The 23,921-nt window shown below is 50.4% G+C and overlaps 2 protein-coding genes across 7 annotated transcripts; one reads left to right on the top strand and one right to left on the bottom strand.

Moving 5' to 3' along the window:
• Positions 1–15,592: 15,592 nt before the first annotated feature.
• LOC144578413 (uncharacterized) lies at positions 15,593–16,789 on the bottom strand. The gene is made up of 2 exons (XM_078343487.1): positions 16,252–16,789; positions 15,593–15,719 (listed from the first exon to the last, which is right to left on the bottom strand). Exons 1-2 carry the CDS (start codon positions 16,776–16,778, stop codon positions 15,713–15,715), a joined length of 534 nt encoding a protein of 177 aa, XP_078199613.1. The 5' UTR covers positions 16,779–16,789; the 3' UTR covers positions 15,593–15,712.
• REPIN1 (replication initiator 1) lies at positions 15,614–21,532 on the top strand. Of its 6 annotated transcripts, none has more exons than XM_078343479.1 (3): positions 15,614–15,813; positions 17,154–17,351; positions 18,700–21,532. In XM_078343479.1, exons 2-3 carry the CDS (start codon positions 17,195–17,197, stop codon positions 20,415–20,417), a joined length of 1,875 nt encoding a protein of 624 aa, XP_078199605.1. In that variant the 5' UTR covers positions 15,614–15,813; positions 17,154–17,194; the 3' UTR covers positions 20,418–21,532. The 6 variants fall into 6 exon arrangements, with proteins under 6 accessions (XP_078199605.1, XP_078199604.1, XP_035110299.1 ...); XM_078343478.1 differs by having other exon boundaries at positions 15,614–16,153; XM_035254408.2 differs by lacking the exon at positions 15,614–15,813 and adding an exon at positions 16,319–16,438 and having other exon boundaries at positions 17,225–17,351.
• The last annotated feature ends 2,389 nt before the right edge of the window (positions 21,533–23,921 follow it).

Here is a 23,921-nt window from a genome sequence, read left to right as displayed (position 1 = left end):
GAGGGAAGGCGATACTGCGTCAGCACTTTTCCACACTTGTCAAGACAGAACAAAGACATTAAGATTTATGTTACTTTTACTGATTCCATCTTCTAAGAAAAAGAGGAACCAGGTGCAGAAGTGGAACATGAAAGTAGACATGGAACGTGACCGCTGAAGCACAGTCCCACATAGAGACAATTAACTCCCCAGATGTCTGCGGGCCTCCCTGACAGCCATCAGGCCCACCGCAAGAGCTTGGGGTATCGGAATTTTCTCCTCACTCCTCAGGGAAGGAGACATCTCCCACATCTCCTTCCACAGCTTGCTAAACGGCAGGCGCTTTCCCAGTGCTGGCGCTGCCACATAGCCGAAGTGTCCTCCAGCAGCCCTTACGCGGGCGTGACAGAGGGCTTAAAGCATCTTGTCTTAGGGTCACTTCTTTCACAGGGTCACCTTAGGTTCACACTTTGCAACCTGAGAGGCATTAGTAAAAGATTACGCTGAGTGTGTGTGTATGTATCTTAATGATGACTTATGAATAACTACTATGGTTATATCTCTAGTTATTTTCTTCTTCATTATTTATATGGGAACAGGCTGAGGCTTCTGACTCCTGCCTCGGGACCTGTGGGGTCTCCCACTCATAGTTTGCCCAGGCTGGTCTTGAACTTCTGAGCTCAAGTGATCCTCCTACCTCGGCCTTCCAAACTGCTGGGATTATAGGTGTGAGCCACTGTGCCTGGTCCCAAAAACATTTCTGAAAGCTCACTCTGGCTGTGGTGTGGAGAGTGGATAAGAGGGAACAGATCTCAGCAGGAGACAACTGTAATTGTCCAGCTGAGAGAGATGTGGCTGGGACAAAACTGGGGGCAGTGAAGATGAGGAAAAGAGTCAGGACTAAAGCACCAGAGTTTGGTTATTGGTCAATGTTGGGGTCGAGGTTCACAGAGAGGGGTAGCATGAGTGAATCCCAGGTTTCTGGCTTGAACAGCTGTAGATATGGTGATGATCCTCAGGGAGGGGAGACTCAGGAGGGCAGTGAGGAGGGAAGTGTGAGGTGTCTGTGGGACATGCAAGTGGAGATGCTGAGTGAGCAGGGCTCGTGGTGGTCTGGCTGCAGATGGGAAACTGTGTTCTCTGCATGCAGGGTGAATCAGAGCAGAGATGAGACTGGGGATTGGAGCAGGAAGTAGCTGGCCCTGGGCAGGAGAGTGAGGAGGGAAGAGGCTAGGGTCTCACTGGGAGGGGATCCAGTACGGAGTAAGAGGGGTGAGTGGATGAAGATGAGCTGATAGGCACTCAGTGGCAAGTCAGGAGCATGTGGTGTCACAGAGGTGGGGGAGGAGATGTTGGGAGGAGGAGGCAGGGCTGGCAATGTGTGTGGCCAGAGGTTTAGGAAGGTGACACCAGGAAGCACTGAAACTAGCGAGGCCAGGGGTGACTTTAGCAAGAACTGTCTCAGTGTGGAGTGAATGTAGAAGCAGACAGAGGGCAGAGGGAAAGAAGGAAGAAGTTAGAGTAGGTTGGTCCGGGGAGAAGCCAGGGCCAGGGGGAGTGCTGTGGTTTCCATGTGCTCCCCAGAAAGCATGCTTTGGAAACTTTTTTATTTTATTTCATTTTATTTCTGAGGCAAAGTCCTGTGTTGTCACCCAGGCTGGAGTGCACTGGTGGTGTGATCTTGGTTCACTGCAACCTTTGTCTCCCAGGTGCAAGCAATTCTCCTGCCTCAGCCTCTCCAGTAGCTGGGATTATAGGCACACACCACCATGCCCAGCTAATCTTCGTATTTTTAGTAGAGTTAGGGTTTCACCATGTTGACCAGGCTTGTCTCCTGGCCTCAAGTGATCCGTCTGCCTTGGCCTCCCAAAGTGCTGGGATTACAGACATGAGCCAGTGTTCCTGGCCTATGTTTTGGAAAGTTAATCCCCAGTGCAGCAGTGTTGGGAGGTGGGGCCTAGTGGGAGGTGTTTAGATCACAAGGGCTCCCTGCTCATGACTGGATTAATTCTATTATAAAGCAGTGGCTCATGCCTGTAATCCCAGCACTTTGAGAAGCAAGGCAGGCAAATCACTTGAACCTAGGAGTTTGAGACCACCCTGGGCAACATGATGAAACCCCATCTCTACAAAAAATACAAAAACACTAGCTGGGCATAGTGGTAGTCCCAGCTACATGGGGGGCTGGGGCAAGAGGATCCCTTGACCCTCAGGAGCTCAAGGCTTAGTGAGCTGAGATCACGCCACTGCACTCCAGCCTGGGTGACAAAGTAAGACCCTGTCTCAAAAAAAAAAAAAAAAAAAAGGATGAATAAATAAATAAATAAAAAGGGTTTGAGGCTGCAAGTTCAATCTCTTTCTCTGTCTTGCTCTCTCTTTGCCCTTACACCATGGGGTAACGCAGCAAGAAGACCCTCACCAGATGTTAGACCTTCAGCCTTGGACTTCCCAGCCTCCAGAACCAAGAGAAATACCCTTCTGCTCATTATAAACTACCCAGTCTCAGGTATTCTGTTGTGGCAACACAAATGGGCTAAGACAGTGGTGTGTTGTACTTTGTCTTACTTAGAGAAGAGAAAAGTAATCAACAGGAAAGCAGATAGTAAGGGGGGCACTGCAGGGGAAAACAGCCAACAGTGGGGTTGGATGCAGGCAGGCGTGTGCCACCCAGGAGGAAGAAAGACAAATACTACCTTAAAATACATACATGTATATATATATACACACACACACACACACACACACAATTTTTGGGGGGAGGACATAATTTAGCCCATAACTATATCCTTCCCAAATTCATATGTTTAAACCCAGCTATGGTCTGTGTCCTCTAAAATTCATATGTTGGACATTTAATTCCCAATGCAACTGTGTTGGGAGTTGGGGCCTAATGGGAGGTGTTTAGGTCATGAGGACTCTGCCCTCATGAATGGATGAACACTGCTATAAACAGGGCCTGTGGCTCATACCTGTAATCCCAGCACTTTGGGAGGTGGAGGCGAGAGGATTACTTGAGACCAGGAGTTCGAGACCAGCCTTGGCAACATAGTGAGACCTCCATCTCTGGGGAGAAAAAAAAAAAAAGCTTATCTGGGCATAGTGGTGCATGCTACTTGGGAGGCTGAGGCAGGAGGATTCCAGCCCAGGAGTTGGAGGCTACAGTGAGCTATGATTGCACCACTGCACCCCAGGGCAAGGCAAGAGAGACTGTCTCAAAAAAAAAAAAAAAAAAAAAAAAAAACCAACAAAAAAACTACCACTAGATGGAGACGCTGAGCACAACCTATGTCCATTACTCTTTAAACTTAAGGGGTTCTATAGATTTTCAAGTAAACAGGCTGTGGAGTTATTTTTCTTACCTAATTACATCATCCCCTATTGATTTGTGGTCTCATCCTCAGCACTTCTTGGCTGGTAGTGAGTTACCAGGACTGATTCACATTAGTGTCACTAAAGTTGGTATACAACCCTCCACTGCTAAATTTGACTGGCTTTAAAAATTATTTAAAAGTAAAAAGAACTTCTAATTTCATTCTAACCAGAAATCATGCCAATCTGTTGCACCGATTTTATATGCCATATACGTATCTGTTAGAACCGTAAACCAGCTCAGGGCATAGAAAGTGAGTGGCATTTCAGCCAGTGGGAGGCATTTAGGGTAGTTTAGATGCTGTGAAATTAAATACTTTTTGAGTGTTCTTTTTAAATTAATTTAAATCTATCACTGAATATATCGATAATATATTGTATATTATACTATTACACATAATATAGTATATGTAATAATATGCTAAGATTTATTATATTAAAATTTAATTTTAGTATATTATTTCTAGAATATGGTAATTTAATAGAACGTTGTTATGTAGTAAACACGTGGCTGGGCATGGTGGCTCACGCCTGTAATCCTAGTACTTTGGGAGGCTGAGGCAGGCGGATCACCTGAGGTAAAAGTTCACGACTAGCTTGGCCAACATGGGGAAACCCCATCTCTACTAAAATACAAAAATTAGCCAGGCATGATGATGGGTGCCTGTAATCCCAGCTACTTGGGAGGCTGAGACGGGAGAATGGCTTGAACTCGGGAAATGGCGGTTGCAGCGAGACGAGATTGAGCCACTGTGCTCCAGCCTAGGCAGCTGAGCAAGATTCTGTCTCAAAAAAAAAAAAAAAAAAAAAAAAATGTATGTAGTAAACATGTTACATTGTGCTAATTTCCAAAAATAAGCCCTCTTAAATCCCGTTAAGAGGATATTCTCTTCTCTTGTCTTCAGAAAGTGAAGGCAACCCAGTTATGAGGCATCTGGGACTTTCCTGGACAACTCTGAAGGCATCAAGTTTAACCATGACCCAGATTTGGTCTTGGAAGCAGATCAGAGGGTAGAGAGTTGAAGCCAGGTCTACACTCATTCCTCCAAGTCACTGAGTGGTTTCATGTGAAAGGGGTCTGGGCAGGAGTGAGCTGAGGTTAACAGTGGTATTTCAGCGATTTGGTAAATATGCACAGATGGCTCATAAACCGCCGCACATGACAACCACAGGCAACTAACACTTGACGATACACTTGCTTCTGCCACATCACAGACTTCGCAGAGTCTGTTCAGAATCTCCTTGAATTTCCAAATCAAGCTTGGATTTTAGCAGACAGTAAACCCAAGAACAGGTATACCTGGGCTCTAAATTCATGTGCTGAATTAAGTTGAAGATAAAACCTGATATCAGTTTGGAGTAGAGAGACACAGAATTGTAATCATAAATGAGATTTGACCTTGAAAGAGTAACAGAGCAGATTTCTGATTAAAGTGGAGTGTGGGCCAGGAGTGGTGGCTCACGCCTGTAATCCCAGCACTTTCGGAGGCCGAGGTGGGCGGATCATCTGAGGTCAGGAGTTTGAGACCAGCTGGGCCCACATGGTGAAACCCTGTCTCTACTAAAAATACAAAAAAATTAGCCAGATGCAGTGGTGCACACCTGTAATCCCAGCTCCTCAGGAGGCTGAGGCAGGATAATTGCTTGAACCTGAGAAGTGGAGGTTGCAGTGAGCCAAGAACGCACCATTGCACTCCAGCCTGGGCTGCTGAGCAAGACTCCATCTCAAATTAATTAATTAAAATTTAAAAAATAAAAATAAAGTGGGGCACGTTCTGTCTTGACGGAGGCACCAAGGTGATCTGCTGCAGATTGTTGCTGGCAATGTTCGGTCTCCAAGACCAAATCACCAAGAGGTACAGTGGGAAGTGTGGTCAGCCAGGAGCGGAGCGCCTTCCTCACACCAGTGGGTGACTCTGGTCATGTCCTGTCCTCCTTGTAGTGAGAAGTGCCCTAAAGATTCTTGCATCCCAGTTATCCTAACCGGAATATGTTCCCCCAAAAAAGAGTATATTTAAGGTCTTGCTACCTATAGTCAGTCCTTCAAGGAAGAGAATTATAAACAACCTTTCTTCCAAGATCCTGTTCTTTGCCTCACTAATGAGCTGATTTAAATCGTTCTCTAAGAAGAGGTGGTATTTTCTCTCACTGCAGGTTCTAGCAGACTCTCACCACCTGCTTGCCAAGCAGCAGCCAACTGAAAACAGTTGGAAATTTACTGCTAACAATTGATTCACATACCGGGTATGGGGGGACCCTTGCCTGTATTCCCAGCTACTCAGGAGGCTGAGGCTGGAGGATTGCTTGAGCCCAAAAGGTTAAGTCCAGCCCAGGCAACATTGTGAGACCCTGTCTCTTAAAAAAAAGTGTTTCACACACTGCATACTGCATTGACAATTCAGTGTGGTCTAATCAAATTAGCTTGACCATGAGATTGTGCTTACATTTGCTCATTCATTTTAACCTCAAACACTGAATACATACCACGGCCCAGACACCTTTCTAGAGACTGGCTGTATAGTAGTGAAAAGACAGGCCGAATCCCTGCCTTCATGTGGCTTCTATTGTGGTGGGAACTAGACAAAAACTGTCCAAGTGAATAAAAGATCGCTAATTTCAGGTAGGTGAGAATGCTATGAATACAGCTGAGTAGGGGCTGGAAGGTGATGGGGTAAGCAAAGGGGCTTCATAGGCTCAACAGAGGCTCCCAGATATCTGGGTCCTAATCTCTGGAACTTGTGAACCTAACCCTGCATGGCAAAATGCACTTTGCAGATGTGATTAAGCTAAGGATTTTGAGGTATGGATATTACGCTGGGGAAATATAATGAAAAACAAAATCTCCTGTTAAGCCAGAAAACCTCTGCACAAAAGTAGAAGAGATATTAAAGTTTTATTCTGGAATAAGCATTAAACCAGAATGAGATGCACATTACAGGAAACCCACTAAGAGATGGCAAAGATGAAAAGAAACTCTTTTATACAACCACCCACCACACACCCCCCACCACACACACAACCCATCACACAGACACACAAACACCACACACACATACAACCCACCACACACACATACAACTCACCACACACAGACACACGAACACCACACACACAACCCACCACACACAGACACACGAACACCACACACAACCCACCACACACACATACAACTCACCACACACACAACCCATCACACACAGACCCACAAACACACACACACAAACACCACACACAACCCACTGCACACACCCATCACACACACAACCCACCACACACACAACCCATCACACACAACTCACCACACACCCCCATCACACACACAACCCATCACACACAGACACACAAACACCACATACACACACAAACACCACACAACCCACTGCACACACCCATCACACACACAACCCACCACACACCCCACCACACACACAACCCATCACACACAACTCACCACACACCCCCATCACACACACAACCCATCACACACAGACACACAAACACCACATACACACACAAACACCACACACACACAAACACCACACAACCCACTGCACACACCCATCACACACACAACCCACCACACACCCCACCATACACACAACCCATCACACACAACTCACCACACACCCCCATCACACACACAACCCATCACACACAGACACACAAACACCACATACACACACAAACACCACACAACCCACTGCACACACCCATCACACACACAACTCACCACACACCCCATCACACACAGACACACAAACACCACATACACACACAAACACCACACACACACAAACACCACACAACCCACTGCACACACCCATCACACACACAACCCACCACACACACCCCCACCACACACAACCCACCACAGACACATACAACTCACCACACACAAACACCACACATACACACAACCCACCACACACACAGTCCACCACACAACCCATCACACACACAACCCACCACACACAGACACACAAACACCACACACAACCCACCACACACAACCCACCACACAACCCATCACACACACACAAACACCACACACATACAAACACCACACACAACCCACCACATACACATACAACTCACCACACACAGACACACAAACACCACACACACACAACCCACCACACACAGACACACAAACACCACACACACACAACCCACCACACACACATACAACTCACCACACACAGACACATAAACACCACACACACACAACCCATCATGCACAGACACACAAACATCACACACACACAAACACCACACACACAAAGATAAGTGACTCACCCTCAGTGAGTGGACTGGAACATACTATTTGTCACACATAGTTTGTTCTAAATTCACTTAGTAATTGGGGTAACCACCTATGCTTTCTAATTGCTCATATGACAGAAAATAGGTTTGTAATTTAGAGCCAAAATTAGGAGACTAACCCTCTCCCTCCCATGGAGACTGGGAGACAGTCCTTGATGTTTACATTTATATATATATATATATATATATATATATATATATATATATATATGAGACAGGGTCTTATTCTGTTGCCCAGGCTGGAGTGCAGTGACACAATTATGGCTATCTGTAACCTCAAACCCCCGGGCTTAGGCAATCCTCCCACCAAAGTCTCCTGAGTAGCTGGGATTATAGGTGTGCACCACCATGCCTGGCTAATTTATTTATTTTTATTTTTATTTTTTTGTAGAGATGGGATCTCACTGTGTTGCCCAGACTGGCCTCGAACTCCTGGCCTTAAGCAATTCTCCCATCTCAGCCTCCCAAAGTGCTGGATTACTGATGTTTACATTTCAAAGAGATGGCTCTTCTTTGAGAGAGGTCCTAGAGAAAAACAGTTCTGAGTTGCAGAGCTAGCTGGCAAAAGGTTTTTTCTTAGCTTTAGAAAACATTTATGTATATCTCTGCCCAGTGTGGTGGCTCACGCCTATAATCCCAGTACTTTGGGAGGTCAAGGCAGGAGGATCACTTGAAGCCAGGAGTTTGAGACTATCCTGGGCAGCATAACGAGACCTTGTCTCTACAAAAAGCTTTTTAAAAATTAGCCAGGTGTGGTGGTGCACGCTTGTATTCCCCGCCACTCGGGAGGCTGAAGTAGGAGAACCACTTGAACCCAGGAGTTCGAGGCTGCAGCAAGCATCACTGTACTCCAGCCTGGGTGGCAGACTAAGACTCTGTCTTTAAAAAATAAAAATATGAAATAAAACAAAGATTTACATGCATCTCACAAGGGCAGAGAAAAATTCATAATCACGAGTTTTCTAATGTAAGTGTGCCCAGGAAAGTGGGTGTTGGTGAGGAGCGTCTCTGCCTTTTTTCACCAGGGAGAAAGAAAACCTATTTTTCTTGTTTTTGATTTGTATTTACTCTTACAAATCTCCTGGCTATCTGGGTAATGGCACGTGTCTTTGCGTTGGTTGGGGTGCAGGGGGAGATTCGGCTGCAGCACAAGCTGGCAAAGTGACAAGTGACAAGATGCTACCCTGCAGGCTTGGGAGACGGGGGAGGGGCCTTGAGCCCGGGAATGCCAGGGAAGCAGCTCTTCCAGCCGGAACCAGAACTGGCAAGGAAGGATTCTCCCCTACAGGCTTTGGTGAGAATAGGGCCCTGCCGACACCTCGACTTGGCCCATGGAAACATTCTGGGCTTCTGACTTCCAGCCCTGAAAGAGAATAAATACCAGTTGTTTCAGGTGGAGCTGGGGGTCATTTGTTAGAGCAGTCCTAGGAATCTCATCTAGGTGCGAAGCTGCTTTAGAGGGGTTCGTTGGGAAGTGTGTTTTGAGAAGAGGAGACTTGAGCCAAAATCTGAATACAGGGCAGAATGGAAGCCCATGCAGTCCTGGAGCAGGGTCCTGCAGGCAGATGCAGCAGCAACTTCAAAGTTCCTAAGGTGGAAATGAGTGACGGCCGCTGGGGCAGTGTCTGGCAGGTGCATCGAAGTCTGGAGGAACGGCTGGGATGTTAGTCCAAATGTCAGTGGGAGGCCCTGGAGTTCCCCAGCAAGGGAGTTGCTTGATCTGATTCATGTTTAAAGGGTCAAGCTGGTTAAGTGGCGACAGGACTTTATGGAGCCAGAGCCGAGGCAGGAGGATGGGCTGGCCACTGCTGCAGCGTCCCGGTGAGGGAGACCACGGTGCAGGGGTGAGGAGGGGCTGGCCACTGCTGCAGCATCCTGGTGAGGGAGACCACGGTGCAGGGATGGGTAAGGGGATAAGGGTGGGAAGCAGGCTCTACTGTTATGGGGCATGCATATATACCAGTTTCCTCTGCAGGAAATCTGAGCCTTCTACCTGATGCTCATTTTACCAGCTGGATTCTTTTTCTTTTAGCTGGAGACTCTGGGAAGCAGCTTTGCAGCAGGAAACCATCTTTTGTGGTGGAATTTGGGGACTGACATTTGATCTCAGCCCAGGGCTTCTCTTACAGCCTGTGTCCCTGCCATGCATTATGGATGTTTTCATGCACTTAAAGATATTTTTAGAACTGCAGAAGTAGAAGCACTCTGATCTTTTCCTGAAGAATTGCCACATGACTTAGCAGCCTCCTTCCACCTGAGATGGGAAAGCTTGGAAAGTGAGGGGGCCTTCTTCAGTACATGCCAAGGTCACTGTAGGGGTTTTTCCTCACACCCCTAGGTTTGTGGCTGGAACGAACTCCTGCTACAAAAGACAGATTAACAAGAGAAAAACCAGTGGAAGTTTATTCACATGTATATTTCACATCTGCATGGGAGACACACAGGAACTGAGTAGTTCTCAGAGAGGTAGCTTTGAATTCCAGCTTGCACAGCACCTTCAACAAAGAAAAGCCAAGTTTTAGAGAAGTGACAGACAAAGGAAAAGGACTTTGAGTATCTAAAGCGGGGAACTTGTAGAAAGGTAATTAACTGGCAGATAAACAGTTAGTAAAGCACGTTCGTGTCGATTCCTCTGGTTCCAGCTCCAGGCCCATGGCAGTCTAAGGTTGTCTTCAGTGGTTAACCTGTTTTCCCTGGGAGAGAGAGGGAGCGGACATCTTTTATCCTTCTAAATTATATGCTGCATAGGCAGGTGGAGTGCAGAGAGCTTCCTTCCGTTCAGTTTCTCACTGCCTTCAGCTCAACAGCCCTTCATACTGCCCCCAACACTGGTTATCTTGGTGCCCTCCAGCTAGGAAGGGTCAAAGGCCCGGGGGTGTGTACAGCACGTACTTGTGACTGCTGCCAGCGAATCTGCCCCCATCAGGGTCAGTGAGGGATGTGCTTTCTGCTTCCCCCACAAGCTGCAACCCCCTGGAAAAGAGCTGTGTGAGTCTTGCATGTTTGCCGTAGGGATGCTGTCAGAGGCAGGAGGTAGCAGTGATGATAGTTAAGGGAAGGTTCATTATTCCATCTCTCCTGCTTGATCCCCAGTCTTCTCCGGCTTTTCCACAATCATCCATTCAGCAATCATCAACAAACGCTTGGTTTTATTTTGTGGTAGGTACTAAACCAAGAGATAGTTCCATAGTGAAATGAGAGTTAAAAGTCTTCTCAACACTCTCTCACATTGTGGAAAAACTACAGGGACCACCTCTGCCTGACTCATGAAGAGGCCCGGCACCCGGCATAGTGGCAGATGGTGGGCACTGATTAAATATTTGCTGGATGTATGAGCAAGTCCTGTGGGGAGAACTGGAACGGTATGCCTACAAGCAGTGGGTGCAGTTTTCCATCTTCCAGATACAGGGGCACTTCTAAACAATACTTGGCTGTCTTCACAGAGGATTTCTGGAGACACTGCTCCCCTCACCCCCTGGCAGGCCAGCCTACTTTGCATCTAATCTGATAATGGGAGCCAGGCACTGTTGGAGGGAAACTGGATCTTCCCAGGGCGCCCTATCAATATCTGTTGTCTGTGAGCCCCTTCCTGTCCAGCCCTTTCTCCAGCTGGCTTGTCGAAAGCTGAGACCGTCTCCACTGGGCCAGGCCACTGGGCCATTTGGCTGGTTGCTGGGCCACCCTCTAAGATATTTTGAAGGGTGAAGTCCCGAATACCAAGGCCTTAAGTTTCCAGCTGGCATGAAGGCTCAGGAATCCCTCCACAGCTCCTCTGCCACTCATTTTCTTTCTGTAGTGCTAAGGCACAGTCATACTCAGTTTCCTCTAGCTATGCCTAAAGAGGAAGTTACGGCAGGTGGTTAACTCCTGACTGGGAGAAGAGACACTTCTTCTACTGGAGGCTGGGGAGTGAGGGAGGTTAGGGCCTTGTTTCAATGAAGAATCTTTCTGCTATGAAAGACAGATTATAGAAAAGAAGATGCTTTGTGAGTCTATGAGGGAATTCTCCTTTCAAGGCTCTTGCAGGAAGTTAGGGATCAAGTCCAAACTCACTCACTAACCCCGGGGACCCCACGGCCCCTCTGTGCCTGGGCCAGCATACGTGCAACTTTAGAGGTTAACAGTGAGGGCAGAGGGGCGCTACTGGGTTCAGATCAGCCACTATCCAGCTGAGTGGCCTTGGGTAGGTTCTTGAACATTTCGGAGGCTCGGTTGTTTCATTTGTAAGATAAGGATCAGAAGAATATTGCATAGGGTTGTTGAGTGCATTAAATGAGATATGTCTGTGAAGAGTTTATCACCAAGCCTGACACAAAGTGAAGCCTCCCTAAATGTTAGCTATTATTACTGAGTAGGTAAAAACTGGAGCATCTTCTTATCACACCATTGGTAGAAAAAAAATCATTCCTCTGTAACCACTAAACTTGGCCTATATCCTATGATATGCTTTGACCATATTTTCAGAACCCACAAACTACATGATATGACAAAGTTTTTCTCATATTTGTGAATTTTATTTTATAAAATATAAGAGTTGGGCCGGGTGCGGTGGCTCACATCTGTAATCCCAGCACTTTGGGAGGCTGAGGTGGGTCGATCACCTGAGGTCAGGAGTTCGAGACTAGCCTGGCCAACATGGTGAAACCCTGGCTTGACTAAAAATACAAAAATTAGCCAGGCATGGTGGTGCGTGTCTGTAATCCCAGCTATTGAGGAGGCTGAGGCAGGAGAATCCCTCGAACCTGGGAGGTGGAGGTTGCAGTGAGCCGATATCACGTCATTCATTGCACTCCAGCCTGGGTGACAGAGTGAGACACTGTCTCAAAAAAAAAAAAAGTAGAAAAGTTAAGTAGTGAATGTACAAATTAGTCAACTTGACTGGGATAGGTAAAATAAGACCTGAATAAATAGAGTGAAGAGACAAGAATCTGAAAGACAATCAGGTTTTTAAAACATTGACAAGAAATTCTAAAGTTAATTTTGTCACAAAACTGAAGTGAGGTCTACCTGCCCAGTGCAGTTAAGAGGAAACTCCAACACTGAGATTTTGCGTCTGGAGAAAAGAGCGCATTTATTTGCAGGGCACCAGGCAAGGAGAATGGGGCAGCTCACACTTTTTTTTTGTTTGAGACGGAGTTTCGCTCTTGTTACCTAGGCTGGAGTGCAATGGCGAGATCTCGGCTCACCGCAACCTCTGCCTCTTGGGTTCAGGCAATTCTCCTGCCTCAGCCTCCTGAGTAGCTGGGATTACAGGCACGCGCCACCTTGTCCAGCTAATTTTTTGTATTTTTAGTAGAGACGGGGTTTCACCATGTTGACCAGGATGGTCTCGATCTCTTGACCCTGTGATCCACCCGCCTCGGCCTCCCAAAGTGCTGGGATTACAGGCTTGAGCCACCGCGCCCAGCCAGGGCGGCTCATACTTAAGACCTGACCTCCTCAATGGCTTATGAGCAAGAATTTTTAAAGGCAGGGGTAAATTCCAGGAAAGGAGAAGTTATGGGCAATATCATGAATTGATACACAAAGGTGATGCACTGGTCTGGCCTTAAAGGGTGGGATAAAGGAAGAGACTTAAAGGTCATATGTGGGCTGGGTGCGGTGGCTCATGCCTGTAATCCCAGCACTTTGGGAGGCTGAGGCTGGCGGATCACGAGGTCAAGAGATCAAGACTATCCTGGCCAACATGGTGAAACTCCATCTGTACTACAAAAAAAAATACAAAAATTATCTGGGCATGGTGGTACGTGCCTGTAGTCCCAGCTACTCAAGAGGCTGAGGCAGGAGAATTGCTTGAACCTGGGAGGTGAAGGCTGCAGTCACTGTAGCCCGGTGCCTGGCGACAGAGTGAGACTGCCTCAGAAAAAAAAAAAAAAGATATTATCGTTAGTATCTATAGGGAACCAAACATTTTGTGACTCTAACTTCCTTGTTTTAAGCTATGGTTACCTTCTTGTTTATTAGGCTGCTAGCCGGGTGCCTGGAATTTCCCTTGAGGGAATTCAAGATTTTCCTTTATTTCCATGCTTGCCCCCTACCCACTTCCTGCAGGCCTCGGAGAGGGACAGCTGTTCCACATCCATTTGGAAGAATAAATGAAGTGATTCTAGCTAAGAAGTTACAATGAACCAAAAAACCCAGAGTCTGTGTGTAGGGGAAATACTTACATTACTAGCTACCAAAATTTCTTTCCTGTGATAAAACTACAAACATTCAATGTAGTTTTAGGTTGGGGGTGGCCTCTCTAAACATAACTACAGGCAAAAACTGTAAAGGAAAACTGGTCAGTTTCGGCACATTCAAACAAAACGTTCTCATGCTCACTTCAGCAGCACATATGCTAAAACAAAACGATCTCACACCTACAATTGAAAAGGCAGAGGCTCACATCTGTAATCCCAACACTTTGGGAGGCTGAAGCGGGAGGATCAGTGGAGCCCAGGAATTTGAGACCAGCCTGGGCAACATTGTGAGACACCATCTCTCCAAAAGAAAAAAAAAAAAAATAATTAGCTGGATGTGGTAGTGTGACCTGGTAGTCCCCGTTACTCAGAGGCCGAGGTAGGGAGGATTGCTTACGCTCAGGAAGTCCAGGCTTCAGTGAGCCATGATTGTGCTACTGCACTCCAGCTAGGGCAACAGAGTGAGACCCTGTCTCAAAAAAAAAAAAAAAAAAAGTTACCAAGTTAAAGCACACATGGAGGAAACACGTCTGCAACAAACATGACAAGTCTTTCATACCTGTACTTGATGAGTGCCTCTCAAACAATAAAACCAACTCCCCAACTTTTAAAATGGGCAAATAGAAAAGTGGGCAAATGGATATAAACAAATCAACAGAAAATAAAACTGGCAAAAAATAATCATGTGAAAAAACAATCCAGCTAACTAGTCCTCTAACAAAGTACAGAAGATGAGAAATAACCATTTTAAACTAAATTTTTTTTAAAAAACAGTCTGTGATGTCAAGTATATGGAAATGGTCATTTTTCTTTTTTTTTTTTTTTTGAGACGGAGTTTCGCTCTTGTTACCCAGGCTGGAGTGCAATGGCGCGATCTCGGCTCACTGCAACCTCTGCCTTCTGGGTTCAAGCAATTCTCCTGCCTCAGCCTCCTGAGTAGCTGGGATTACAGGCACGCGCCACCGTGCCCAGCTCATTTTTTGTATTTTTAGTAGAGACGGGGTTTCACCATGTTGACCAGGATGGTCTCGATCTCTTGACTTCGTGATCCACCCGCCTCAGCCTCCCAAAGTGCTGGGATTATAGACGTGAGCCACCGTGCCCGGCCGGTTATTTTTCATATACTTGACATCACAGACTGTTTTTTAAAAAATTTCCATTTAAAAAATGGAAAACTAATAAGTTTTCCTGGAAGATAATTGAGAAAACCTTTAAAAAATATGCTTTGCCTTTGATACATCAGCTTCCCACTTCCAGAATTTTTAACGCAGGCATGTGCAATGAAAGATGAACCTATAAGGGCACACATAGAATATTTGTAAACAGTCTACTTTTATATAGCCACAAAGAATCATGTTATAGAAGAATATCTAATAAAATAGAAGAAAATTCACAAGATCTTAAGTGAAGAAGGCAGAATACAGTTTTGCTGGGCATTATTCCAATTATGCTAGCCATGCCATGGTATGCAGAGAGAAACACGGCAGGCAACATACCAAAATATTAACTGTAATTGACTCTGGGAGGTAAAACTGAGTTTTATGTTCTCCTATATCCCATTTATGCAACAGATTTAAAAAAGTGTTTTACGACAATTCAAAAATTGCCTGTGTTGAAAAGCATGAAAGTACATGAAATTAATTGTACTACTCTGGAAACCCCAGGAAGTGTTTAGTTTGGAAAGCCAGGGCCACCTGCTAGTGGGTGAGTCACGGGCACAGGCTCGCACCTGCCACCGCAGACGCCACACAGGCTGCTGCGCGTTTCCAAGCGAAATGCCCCACGTGCGCCAACGGCCACCTCAGCCGTGGCTCCGCCTGGCCCGTAGCCGGAGGAAGTCCGGCAACTTCTGCTCTTTCTTAATTTCTGGAAAAGAGGGAAGAGAGGCCTTTTCAAAGTTCGCAGGATCGGGCCTTTTCGTGCTCCACTTTGGAACAAATCGGAAGCTAGAGACTTCCAGGTGCGCCACTGCCGTCCCGGGCCTGCAGCGCCTGAGAGCGTCCCCACTGCGGCCCGGGTGCGCGGCCTGGGAAAGGCCCCGGGCACGACGCTCCCGGGGCAGCTGGCGCCCTCTTTGAAGTCTCCCGACGGGCTCTGAGCCTCTCATAAGCCAACAACGACCGACCAGCCCCGGTGACCAGAGGCCGGCCACGCGGTCGCCTGGGGACGCGCATCCTCCGCAGGGACAAAGGGTCGGGAAACTTGAGCTCCGACCGGTCCCCAGAGACCCAGGCTGGTGGTAGCCATGGCAACTGAGTAGGGCCTTCTGGGCCGGCCGCCCAGGCGCTGCAGCTGCGAAGGTGACCCGGCCCGCTCTGGGGGGAGGGCCTGCACCCTGGCCCTGGCTGTCCCACCCCGCCCCGCCCCCAGACCGCGGCCGCGGGAGCCGGCGACTGACCCTCCGCAGCTCCTGTAGTCACGTGGCGCTGGGAACCCGGCGGGGGGAGGTTGGGGACGGGCCTGGCAGTTGTGAACTCGAACCTGCCGCTGTCGCCGCGGCGGGGCGGGGAGCGGTAGCGGGCCGCGGAGGCCGGCCTTCGGGCTCCATGGACGGGCGCCGCGCCCCTGCACAGCCCGCCGCAGAGGTACGGCCAGGGCAGGGGCGCGGGGGGGCGTTCCACCTGCGGGGCGCGTGACCGTGAGTGTGCGCGACCGTGTGTGAGTGCGCGGTGTGGTGGGGGGACGCTGCTGGATCTGCGGGGGTGGGGGAGCGCACCTGCGCACAGGATCTGTGAGCTGCGCCGTACGCGGGACCCGAAATGGCTCACTCGCGGGAGCGGGACCCGTGTGGCCGGGAGCGTGGACGGAGGACACGCACCAGTACAAAAGGGCGGTGTGGGGCTTCTCCCACCCGCGGCCAGCCACGATGCGGAAGGGGGTTCTGACCGAGTCCTGGTCACACCAGCTGGCCCTGCGCAGCCCCATGGGAAATAGGCCTGGAATTCCTGTCGGGAGGAGGGTGGGGGAAGGGGAGCCAGCAGGGATTCCAGAGTTCCTGCCATAGGCCGGCCTTTGGCCGTCAGGGAAAGCCCAGACCCTGGCCACAGAATGGAGAATTCGTTCTGTGACCTTACCAGGGAAGGAAGTGATCCCCAAAGACAGCAGTGTGCTTCCTTGTTGAAGGGGCACATTCATTTATTAATCCAGTGTCCATTAGGGTCACTCTGCCAGGCAGGGTGTGGGGCTTACGCTGGAGCGTGTGGCTTTGTGGGGGGAGGGGTTGTGGCTCGTGAGGACACAAAGCTTCCTGCCCTAGAGGAGCTCAGAGCCTCACTCCTGTTTTCTCTCCCCTCCCCACAGGTAAGGCTGGCCTCTCCGCAGTCAGAGGTCTGAGCTCTGCCATGGGGGTAGGGGTGTCTTTGTTGCTGCAGTTTTCTCTGACACCTGGGGGCTGCCGGAGTGTGGGCCGAAGCAGGCGCTGCAGCCGCAGGAGTATCCCCAGGAACATCCCCAGGAGGAGCTGGAGAAAGCCTGATCCCCAGCTCTGCAGTCTCCAGGGTAGAGTCTGGCCTTTGCTGTGCTCGCAAACCACTCCACAACTGGGGTGCACAGGCGTCCTTATTCCGCGGAAGGAAAGGGCCCTTTCTCACATCCTGGGGGGGTCTTCCCTGTGCACAGTCTGACACTGGGAATGAGTGACCTCTGTGTTCCCTGAGAAGAGAGTGGGCTCTAGGGAATTTAGAAGGATGTGTCCGGACCTGGTGAGCAGGCACAGAAGGGCCCTTAGGAGCCTAGCAGCCTGCTTTCCCACGGAGGAGGCTCCTGTGCAGGAATCTGGGCTCCCCTGAGCTGTGGAACAGATGAACACGGGGCAGGACCAGGCAGGGGACTGAGATTACAATCTCATCTTCCCTCCCCTTCTCTTGCCCCAGTAATCTCTAGCACCCCAAGGGAGGCAGAGCCAGTGATCAGGCCCTGAGGGCAGCAGGCTGTGGGTGTTCCTTGGATTCAGGGATAGCATTCCTTCCTGCAGTGTCCTAATTTGTGTGGGTTGAAGAGGGCAGACGGGCAGAGTGTGGGCACAGTCTGGACAGGCAGTGGTCTGGCATTAGACTGCTGGGAGTAGCACCCAGGGCCCCCTCCTGTTCCCGGAGAAGGACTGTTCTTACTTGTCCTCCAGGCTCTTACAGAGACTGCAGGTAGAGACACTAGAGCTATGAATGAAAGGCTCTAGAAACTTTTTTTTTTTTTTCTGAGATCTTTGCAAACCCAGGTGTTTTAGAGGAAAGAACACTGGCCTGGAGTTTAGAGACCTGTTCCCTAGTCTTGGTTCTGCTGTTGGCTTACCATGTCACCTCGGGCAGGTCTTGTCCTCTTTTGATGCCTTACAGTTGCTTCACCTGTGAAACAGGGAGCTCAGTGTCTGCTTGTCCAGCTTCACAGAGTTGCTGTGCAGCTCAGTGTGGTATAGGAAATAGCAGACACAGGGAGAGGGCAGCAGGAACGCACTTGGAAAAGCATAAGGCACTGTAGGGAGCAGTGGCAACGTTTTTCTGGTGAGTCCTGCGGCAGGAATGCGTGTGCATTCAGCACTGGAGCATTTACTTTGTCCGACATTGGGGTAGCTGCCATGGGGGGGATTCTAGTCTCAGAGTCTCTCCCTTCTGGAAGTTTCCAGGGCAATAAAGACATAAGACAAATATCCTTGAAATGTTATCTAAAAACCCAAAATTGAAATAATACATATCACATAAAGAAATCGGAGAGTAGTGCAGCTGCATGCCCAGGGCTCTAGGGATTCACAGATGGCAGTTCCCGTCTGGGGCTGAGGTTGGGAGGGGAGGAATGGGCAGGATCGGGGTACGGTGAGTTGGTCTCTGGAGTGACTGTGCTTTTCCACCCTCAGCCGAGGAAGAACCGATGCTGGAACGTCGTTGCAGGGGCCCCCTGGCCATGGGCCTGGCCCAGCCCCGACTCCTTTCTGGGCCCTCCCAGGAGTCACTCCAGACCCTGGAGAAGGAGCCCCGCAGGCTGAGGCTACAAGGCATATCAGTGGCCCAGTCTGGTGCCCAAGCCCCGGGCAGGGCCCATCGCTGTGCCCACTGTCGAAGGCACTTCCCTGGCTGGGTGGCTCTGTGGCTTCACGCCCGCCGGTGCCAGGCCCGGCTGCCCTTGCCCTGCCCTGAGTGTGGCCGTCGCTTCCGCCATGCCCCCTTCTTAGCACTGCACCACCAGGTCCATGCTGCTGCCACCCCAGACCTGGGCTTCGCCTGCCATCTCTGTGGGCAGAGCTTCCGAGGCTGGGTGGCCCTGGTTCTGCATCTGCAGGCCCATTCGGCTGCAAAGCGGCCCATCGCTTGTCCCAAATGCGAGAGACGCTTCTGGCGACGAAAGCAGCTTCGAGCTCATCTGCGGCGATGCCACCCTCCTGCCCCGGAGGCCCGGCCCTTCATATGTGGCAACTGTGGCCGGAGCTTCGCCCAGTGGGACCAGCTAGTTGCCCACAAGCGGGTGCATGTAGCCGAGGCGCTGGAGGAGGCTGCAGCCAAGGCTCTGGGGCCCCGGCCCAGGGGCCGCCCCGCAGTGACCGCCCCCCGGCCCGGTGGAGATGCGGTCGACCGCCCCTTCCAGTGTGCCTGCTGTGGCAAGCGCTTCCGGCACAAGCCCAACTTGATCGCCCACCGCCGCGTGCACACGGGCGAGCGGCCCCACCAGTGCCCCGAGTGCGGGAAGCGCTTCACCAATAAGCCCTACCTGACTTCCCACCGGCGCATCCACACCGGCGAGAAGCCCTACCCATGCAAGGAGTGCGGCCGCCGCTTCCGGCACAAACCCAACCTGCTGTCTCACAGCAAGATTCACAAGCGATCCGAGGGGTCGGCCCAGGCCGGCCCGGGCCCGGGGAGCCCCCAGCGGCCAGCCGGCCCCCAGGAGTGCGCAGCCAGGCCCACCCCAGAGGCCCCGCTGAAACCCGTCCAGGAGGCGCCGCCGGCGGCCCCGCCAGAGCCCGCGCAGGACCGGGCCGAGGCGGCCCCGTCCCTCTACAGCTGTGACGACTGCGGCAGGAGCTTCCGGCTGGAGCGCTTCCTGCGGGCCCACCAGCGGCAGCACACCGGGGAGCGGCCCTTCGCCTGCGCCGAGTGCGGGAAGAACTTCGGCAAGAAGACGCACCTGGTGGCGCACTCGCGCGTGCACTCGGGCGAGCGGCCCTTCGCCTGCGAGGAGTGCGGCCGCCGCTTCTCCCAGGGCAGCCACCTGGCGGCGCACCGGCGCGACCACGCCCCCGACCGGCCCTTCGTGTGCCCCGACTGCGGCAAGGCCTTCCGCCACAAGCCCTACCTGGCGGCGCACCGGCGCATCCACACCGGTGAGAAGCCTTACGTCTGCCCCGACTGTGGCAAAGCCTTCAGCCAGAAGTCCAACCTGGTGTCTCACCGACGAATCCACACGGGCGAGCGGCCCTACGCTTGCCCCGACTGCGACCGCAGCTTCAGCCAGAAGTCCAACCTCATCACCCACCGCAAGAGCCACATCCGGGACGGCGCCTTCTGCTGTGCCATCTGTGGCCAGACCTTCGATGATGAGGAAAGGCTTCTGGCCCACCAGAAGAAGCACGATGTCTGAGACGGTGGGCGGGGCCGGGGAGGCTGAGAGAGGCCTGGGGTTCCTCGTGGCGGGAGTCACAGTGGGCTGGGGATACCTGCCTCCTGCTGGGTTAGGGTACAGTGGGAATCCCAGAGGGAATAGAAGGGGCGAGGAGTGAGCTGGGTGGGCCCTGTTAGCCAGAGAGGTCAGTCCTGGTAGCCAGGGAACCCACTTCCAAGTTCAGGGATGCCGCCCTCCATCTGGTGTGTGTGTGCTAAGGTTCCTTCTTGACTGCCCTGTGCCCTGGAAAAGTAGCAATAGCATCTGCCCCTTAGAGCCTTCTGGCTAGAGGAGCCCCCAGTGGAAAGGAAGACCCTCCATCCTCTGGTGTTAACGCCTTAATTTCCCTGTCTTTTACTGTAAGTTACTTCAGATCATTTTTGGAAGTAGGCTTGGTACAGTCCTGTACCAGAGCATTGGTATATGAATGCTCTGGGCTACAGACAGCTTGGAGAACCTGCTGGCCTTGTTAGACAGCACTTGGGCCTTTGCCAGCAGCAAGAAGTGAAGCCGAGCCACTCTTACCTCTCCCATCCCCTCCCTCCTGCCTCCTGCATAGGCACTCAGACTTGGAGAGAACCATCTGCTGTTAGCACTTCCATCCTCTTCCTTCCCAAAGAGCAAACCCCCAAGGCGTTTCCTCCTTGGTCTGTCTTGCTATATCTGTTGCCCCTCCCAGCGCTGAGAGCCTCCCCTGGCAGTCTGTGGCGCTGTGTCCAGGCTCAGACTCGTGTCTGAACACCCCAGCCCCTCCACTCCTTCCAGAGCTCAGCATGTTGTGGAAAGGACTGCCCCATTGGTGGTGGAGGGCCAGCTGAAGGGAAGTTTCCGATGAATTTCCTTTTCACCATTTCTAGCATATGGACACGTGGGCTCTGCTTGAGCACTTAGGTCACAGGGACTTCCTCACCTCCTAAGGCCCTGGATGATTCTAATTGTTAGACATTCTAATTGTTAGAAATCCTTCCTGATAATGAATGAATTCTGCTTTCCTATAATTTCTACCTATTGGGCCTTGTTCTGTTCTCTGGAACTAAACAGAACAACCATTTACCCCCCTTTTCAAACTAGAGAATAAAGATTTGGTTTTAGAACTGGTGGCTGGGGAGTGTTCCTTTTTCCTGGGGAGCTGTGACATGTGAGGAGGAGCAGCATGCTCTCCTCCCTAGAAGGACAGGGGGCTGTGGGTGGGGCTCTGGCCACAGGCCTCATGCCCAGTTTGCTGAGCTCTGGCACCCTGCCTCAGCTCTTCCTGAGCACAACCAGACAGTTGGGCTAATTCTCTGGGTGGTGGGCCGAGGCTCTAGAGAACTGTGGTGGGTGGGAGGTGCTCAGCTTGTTACCAAGATTTCTCTTCCTGGCCACTTGACCTCTTAGGTGGTCCAAGGGACACCTAATCATCTGGGCCTTCATGAAACTCCAGCTAGCACTGTGAGTTCTTTTGAGGGGTGCTGGGTGTTAAATAGACTTTGGTTATACCTGGACTCTGCCTCCAGTAGCCCTTCAGAGGCTGGACAGATGAAGGAGCCTCTGGGAGGGAAGGTGGTTCGAGCAGCTAAGACAGCACTCAGCTTCCACACTCCACACCCCAGGGGGTCAGCCTTCTTTGAAGTTGTCAAACCCAACCTGGGTTCACTTGCCCAGTGTTTGCAAAGCCTAATGTCAACAGTGAGATTTGCAGCTAGAGAAAGCAAGGGGTTTTTGTAGAGCGCCAGGTGAGGAGAATGGGCAGCTAAGGCTCAAGCTCCCTGAAGGCATATAAGCAAGGGTTTTTAAGGCGGGATGTGGGGAGGAGGGTGGTGGGGTGAGAGGGGTGGTGGGGGTGGGGGGTTGTTCCAAAGTGAGTTAGGGGCTGAAGAATTTCTGGAACTTCCTTATTCATTTTCTGGTTCCAGTATGTCTGAGGTCTACGTGCTGGCATTGTCCATCTGGTGGGGGTCCTGGCTTCTGAAAAACAAGGACATATGTCAAGATGTTATCTTTAGTTTCTATGCAGAAACTAACATTCTGTGACTCTGACTTGAGTGACCATTGTTTAACCTATTATTACTTTCTTGCTTAGCAGGTTATTCACTGATATCCCCAGTTGCTGGTTGAGCTAGCTAGGTGCCTAGAATTTCCCTTGAAGGGACTCACATTTTTGTTTATTCTCATGCTTTTCAAGTGGGGGCAGAACCCAGCAGGCTCCTAAGAGGGGTCTCTGCTCCATCTCGGGGTCACGTCAGACTTTTCAGGTGCCATTTACTAGGCAGGAAAGTGGGGCTGAGTTGATTCTGTCCTGCAGTGCCTCCTGGCTGGCCTGCTGCAGGACCCCCAGACTCTGTGAGCCGTCATTAGGTACATGCCCCTGAGTTGGTGGTTTCATATAAATTTGAGTGCCTATTTTTACAAGGCATGAATAAGCTCTTTTCTTGCTGCTTAGTAATTTCTGCATATATCTGCTGCATTTAGCACAAAGCACATAGATAACCACAATTTGTTTACATGCGTGGCACCTGATGAAGTTTACCTAAATCATCTCATGTGGCCTTGTGCGGGAGGCACCGTCCTGTAGCTGGCAATCACCAGAGGCAAATTCAAATCCAAACTCCTGAAACCTGTGCTCTTGGCGACTGCTGTGTGCTTAGTGGATGAATGCTGGTGCTGTAGTTCTTGGTAAAGAAAGTATTAAATGCTAACTGCGTGGGTGGGGCTTAAAGTGTGTAGGATGGAAAGAACAGCTTCCAAGCTTCATTTTGGTTTATAGGGTTATGGGGCCACTTAAAAACCTGTGTAATTGATGGCAAATTATCTGTCAAAGCCTGGAAGCAGAGGGCGTGGTCTCAAAGCCCCAGTCACATTTTTTCTCTTGGAGGGAACACAGGTTTTCCAGGGAAGGGGAGATGGCCAGGAAAGAGTAGGTGGATGTCTGGGAATGATGGTCAGGGAGCAGGGGCAGGTCCTTGGGTGGGCATCTAGGTTAGTATTAGAGGCACTGGAGGCAAGGATGAGGGTGAGAGCAGGTCTGACCAGGGGTCCTTACCTTTTGGAAAATCCTGTTTAAAGGAAATAGTCTAGGGTATGGGGAGAGTGGGGTGTGGGTGTCCTTAGTGCTTCACTGCCCACTGCTTGTTGAGGGGATGGGAAAGAGGTCCAAAGGACAGAAAGGTCACACGAGTGGCCTTGAGAGGGCTGGTAAAGCAGAAACAGAGTGAACTTGTACAGGTTCCTTCCCAAGTCCCTTGGTGGGTGGCCCGGTGGTTCTCCGGCCTTTGCTCTGCCTGGTTCATCGCCACAGCATCCTTGGGGAGGACTGCCTGGGTTGGAGGGGTCTGCTGGCAGGAGCTGCCCTTCTTTTCTGAAGAATCCACAGTTTTTATTTGTTTTCTTCTGTAATTACAAAAGTATTAAATTATCTTTAAAAGTAAATAATTCAGATCTATTTAATGTGAGTCCCCTTTCATTCCCCATCCCGCCCCCCAAATCCTTTCTACCCCTCAAACC

This window comes from Callithrix jacchus, chromosome 11 (assembly GCF_049354715.1).
Source record: "Callithrix jacchus isolate 240 chromosome 11, calJac240_pri, whole genome shotgun sequence".
Lineage (NCBI taxonomy): Eukaryota > Metazoa > Chordata > Mammalia > Primates > Cebidae > Callithrix > Callithrix jacchus.
This window is presented reverse-complemented; position numbering and strand designations above follow the sequence as displayed.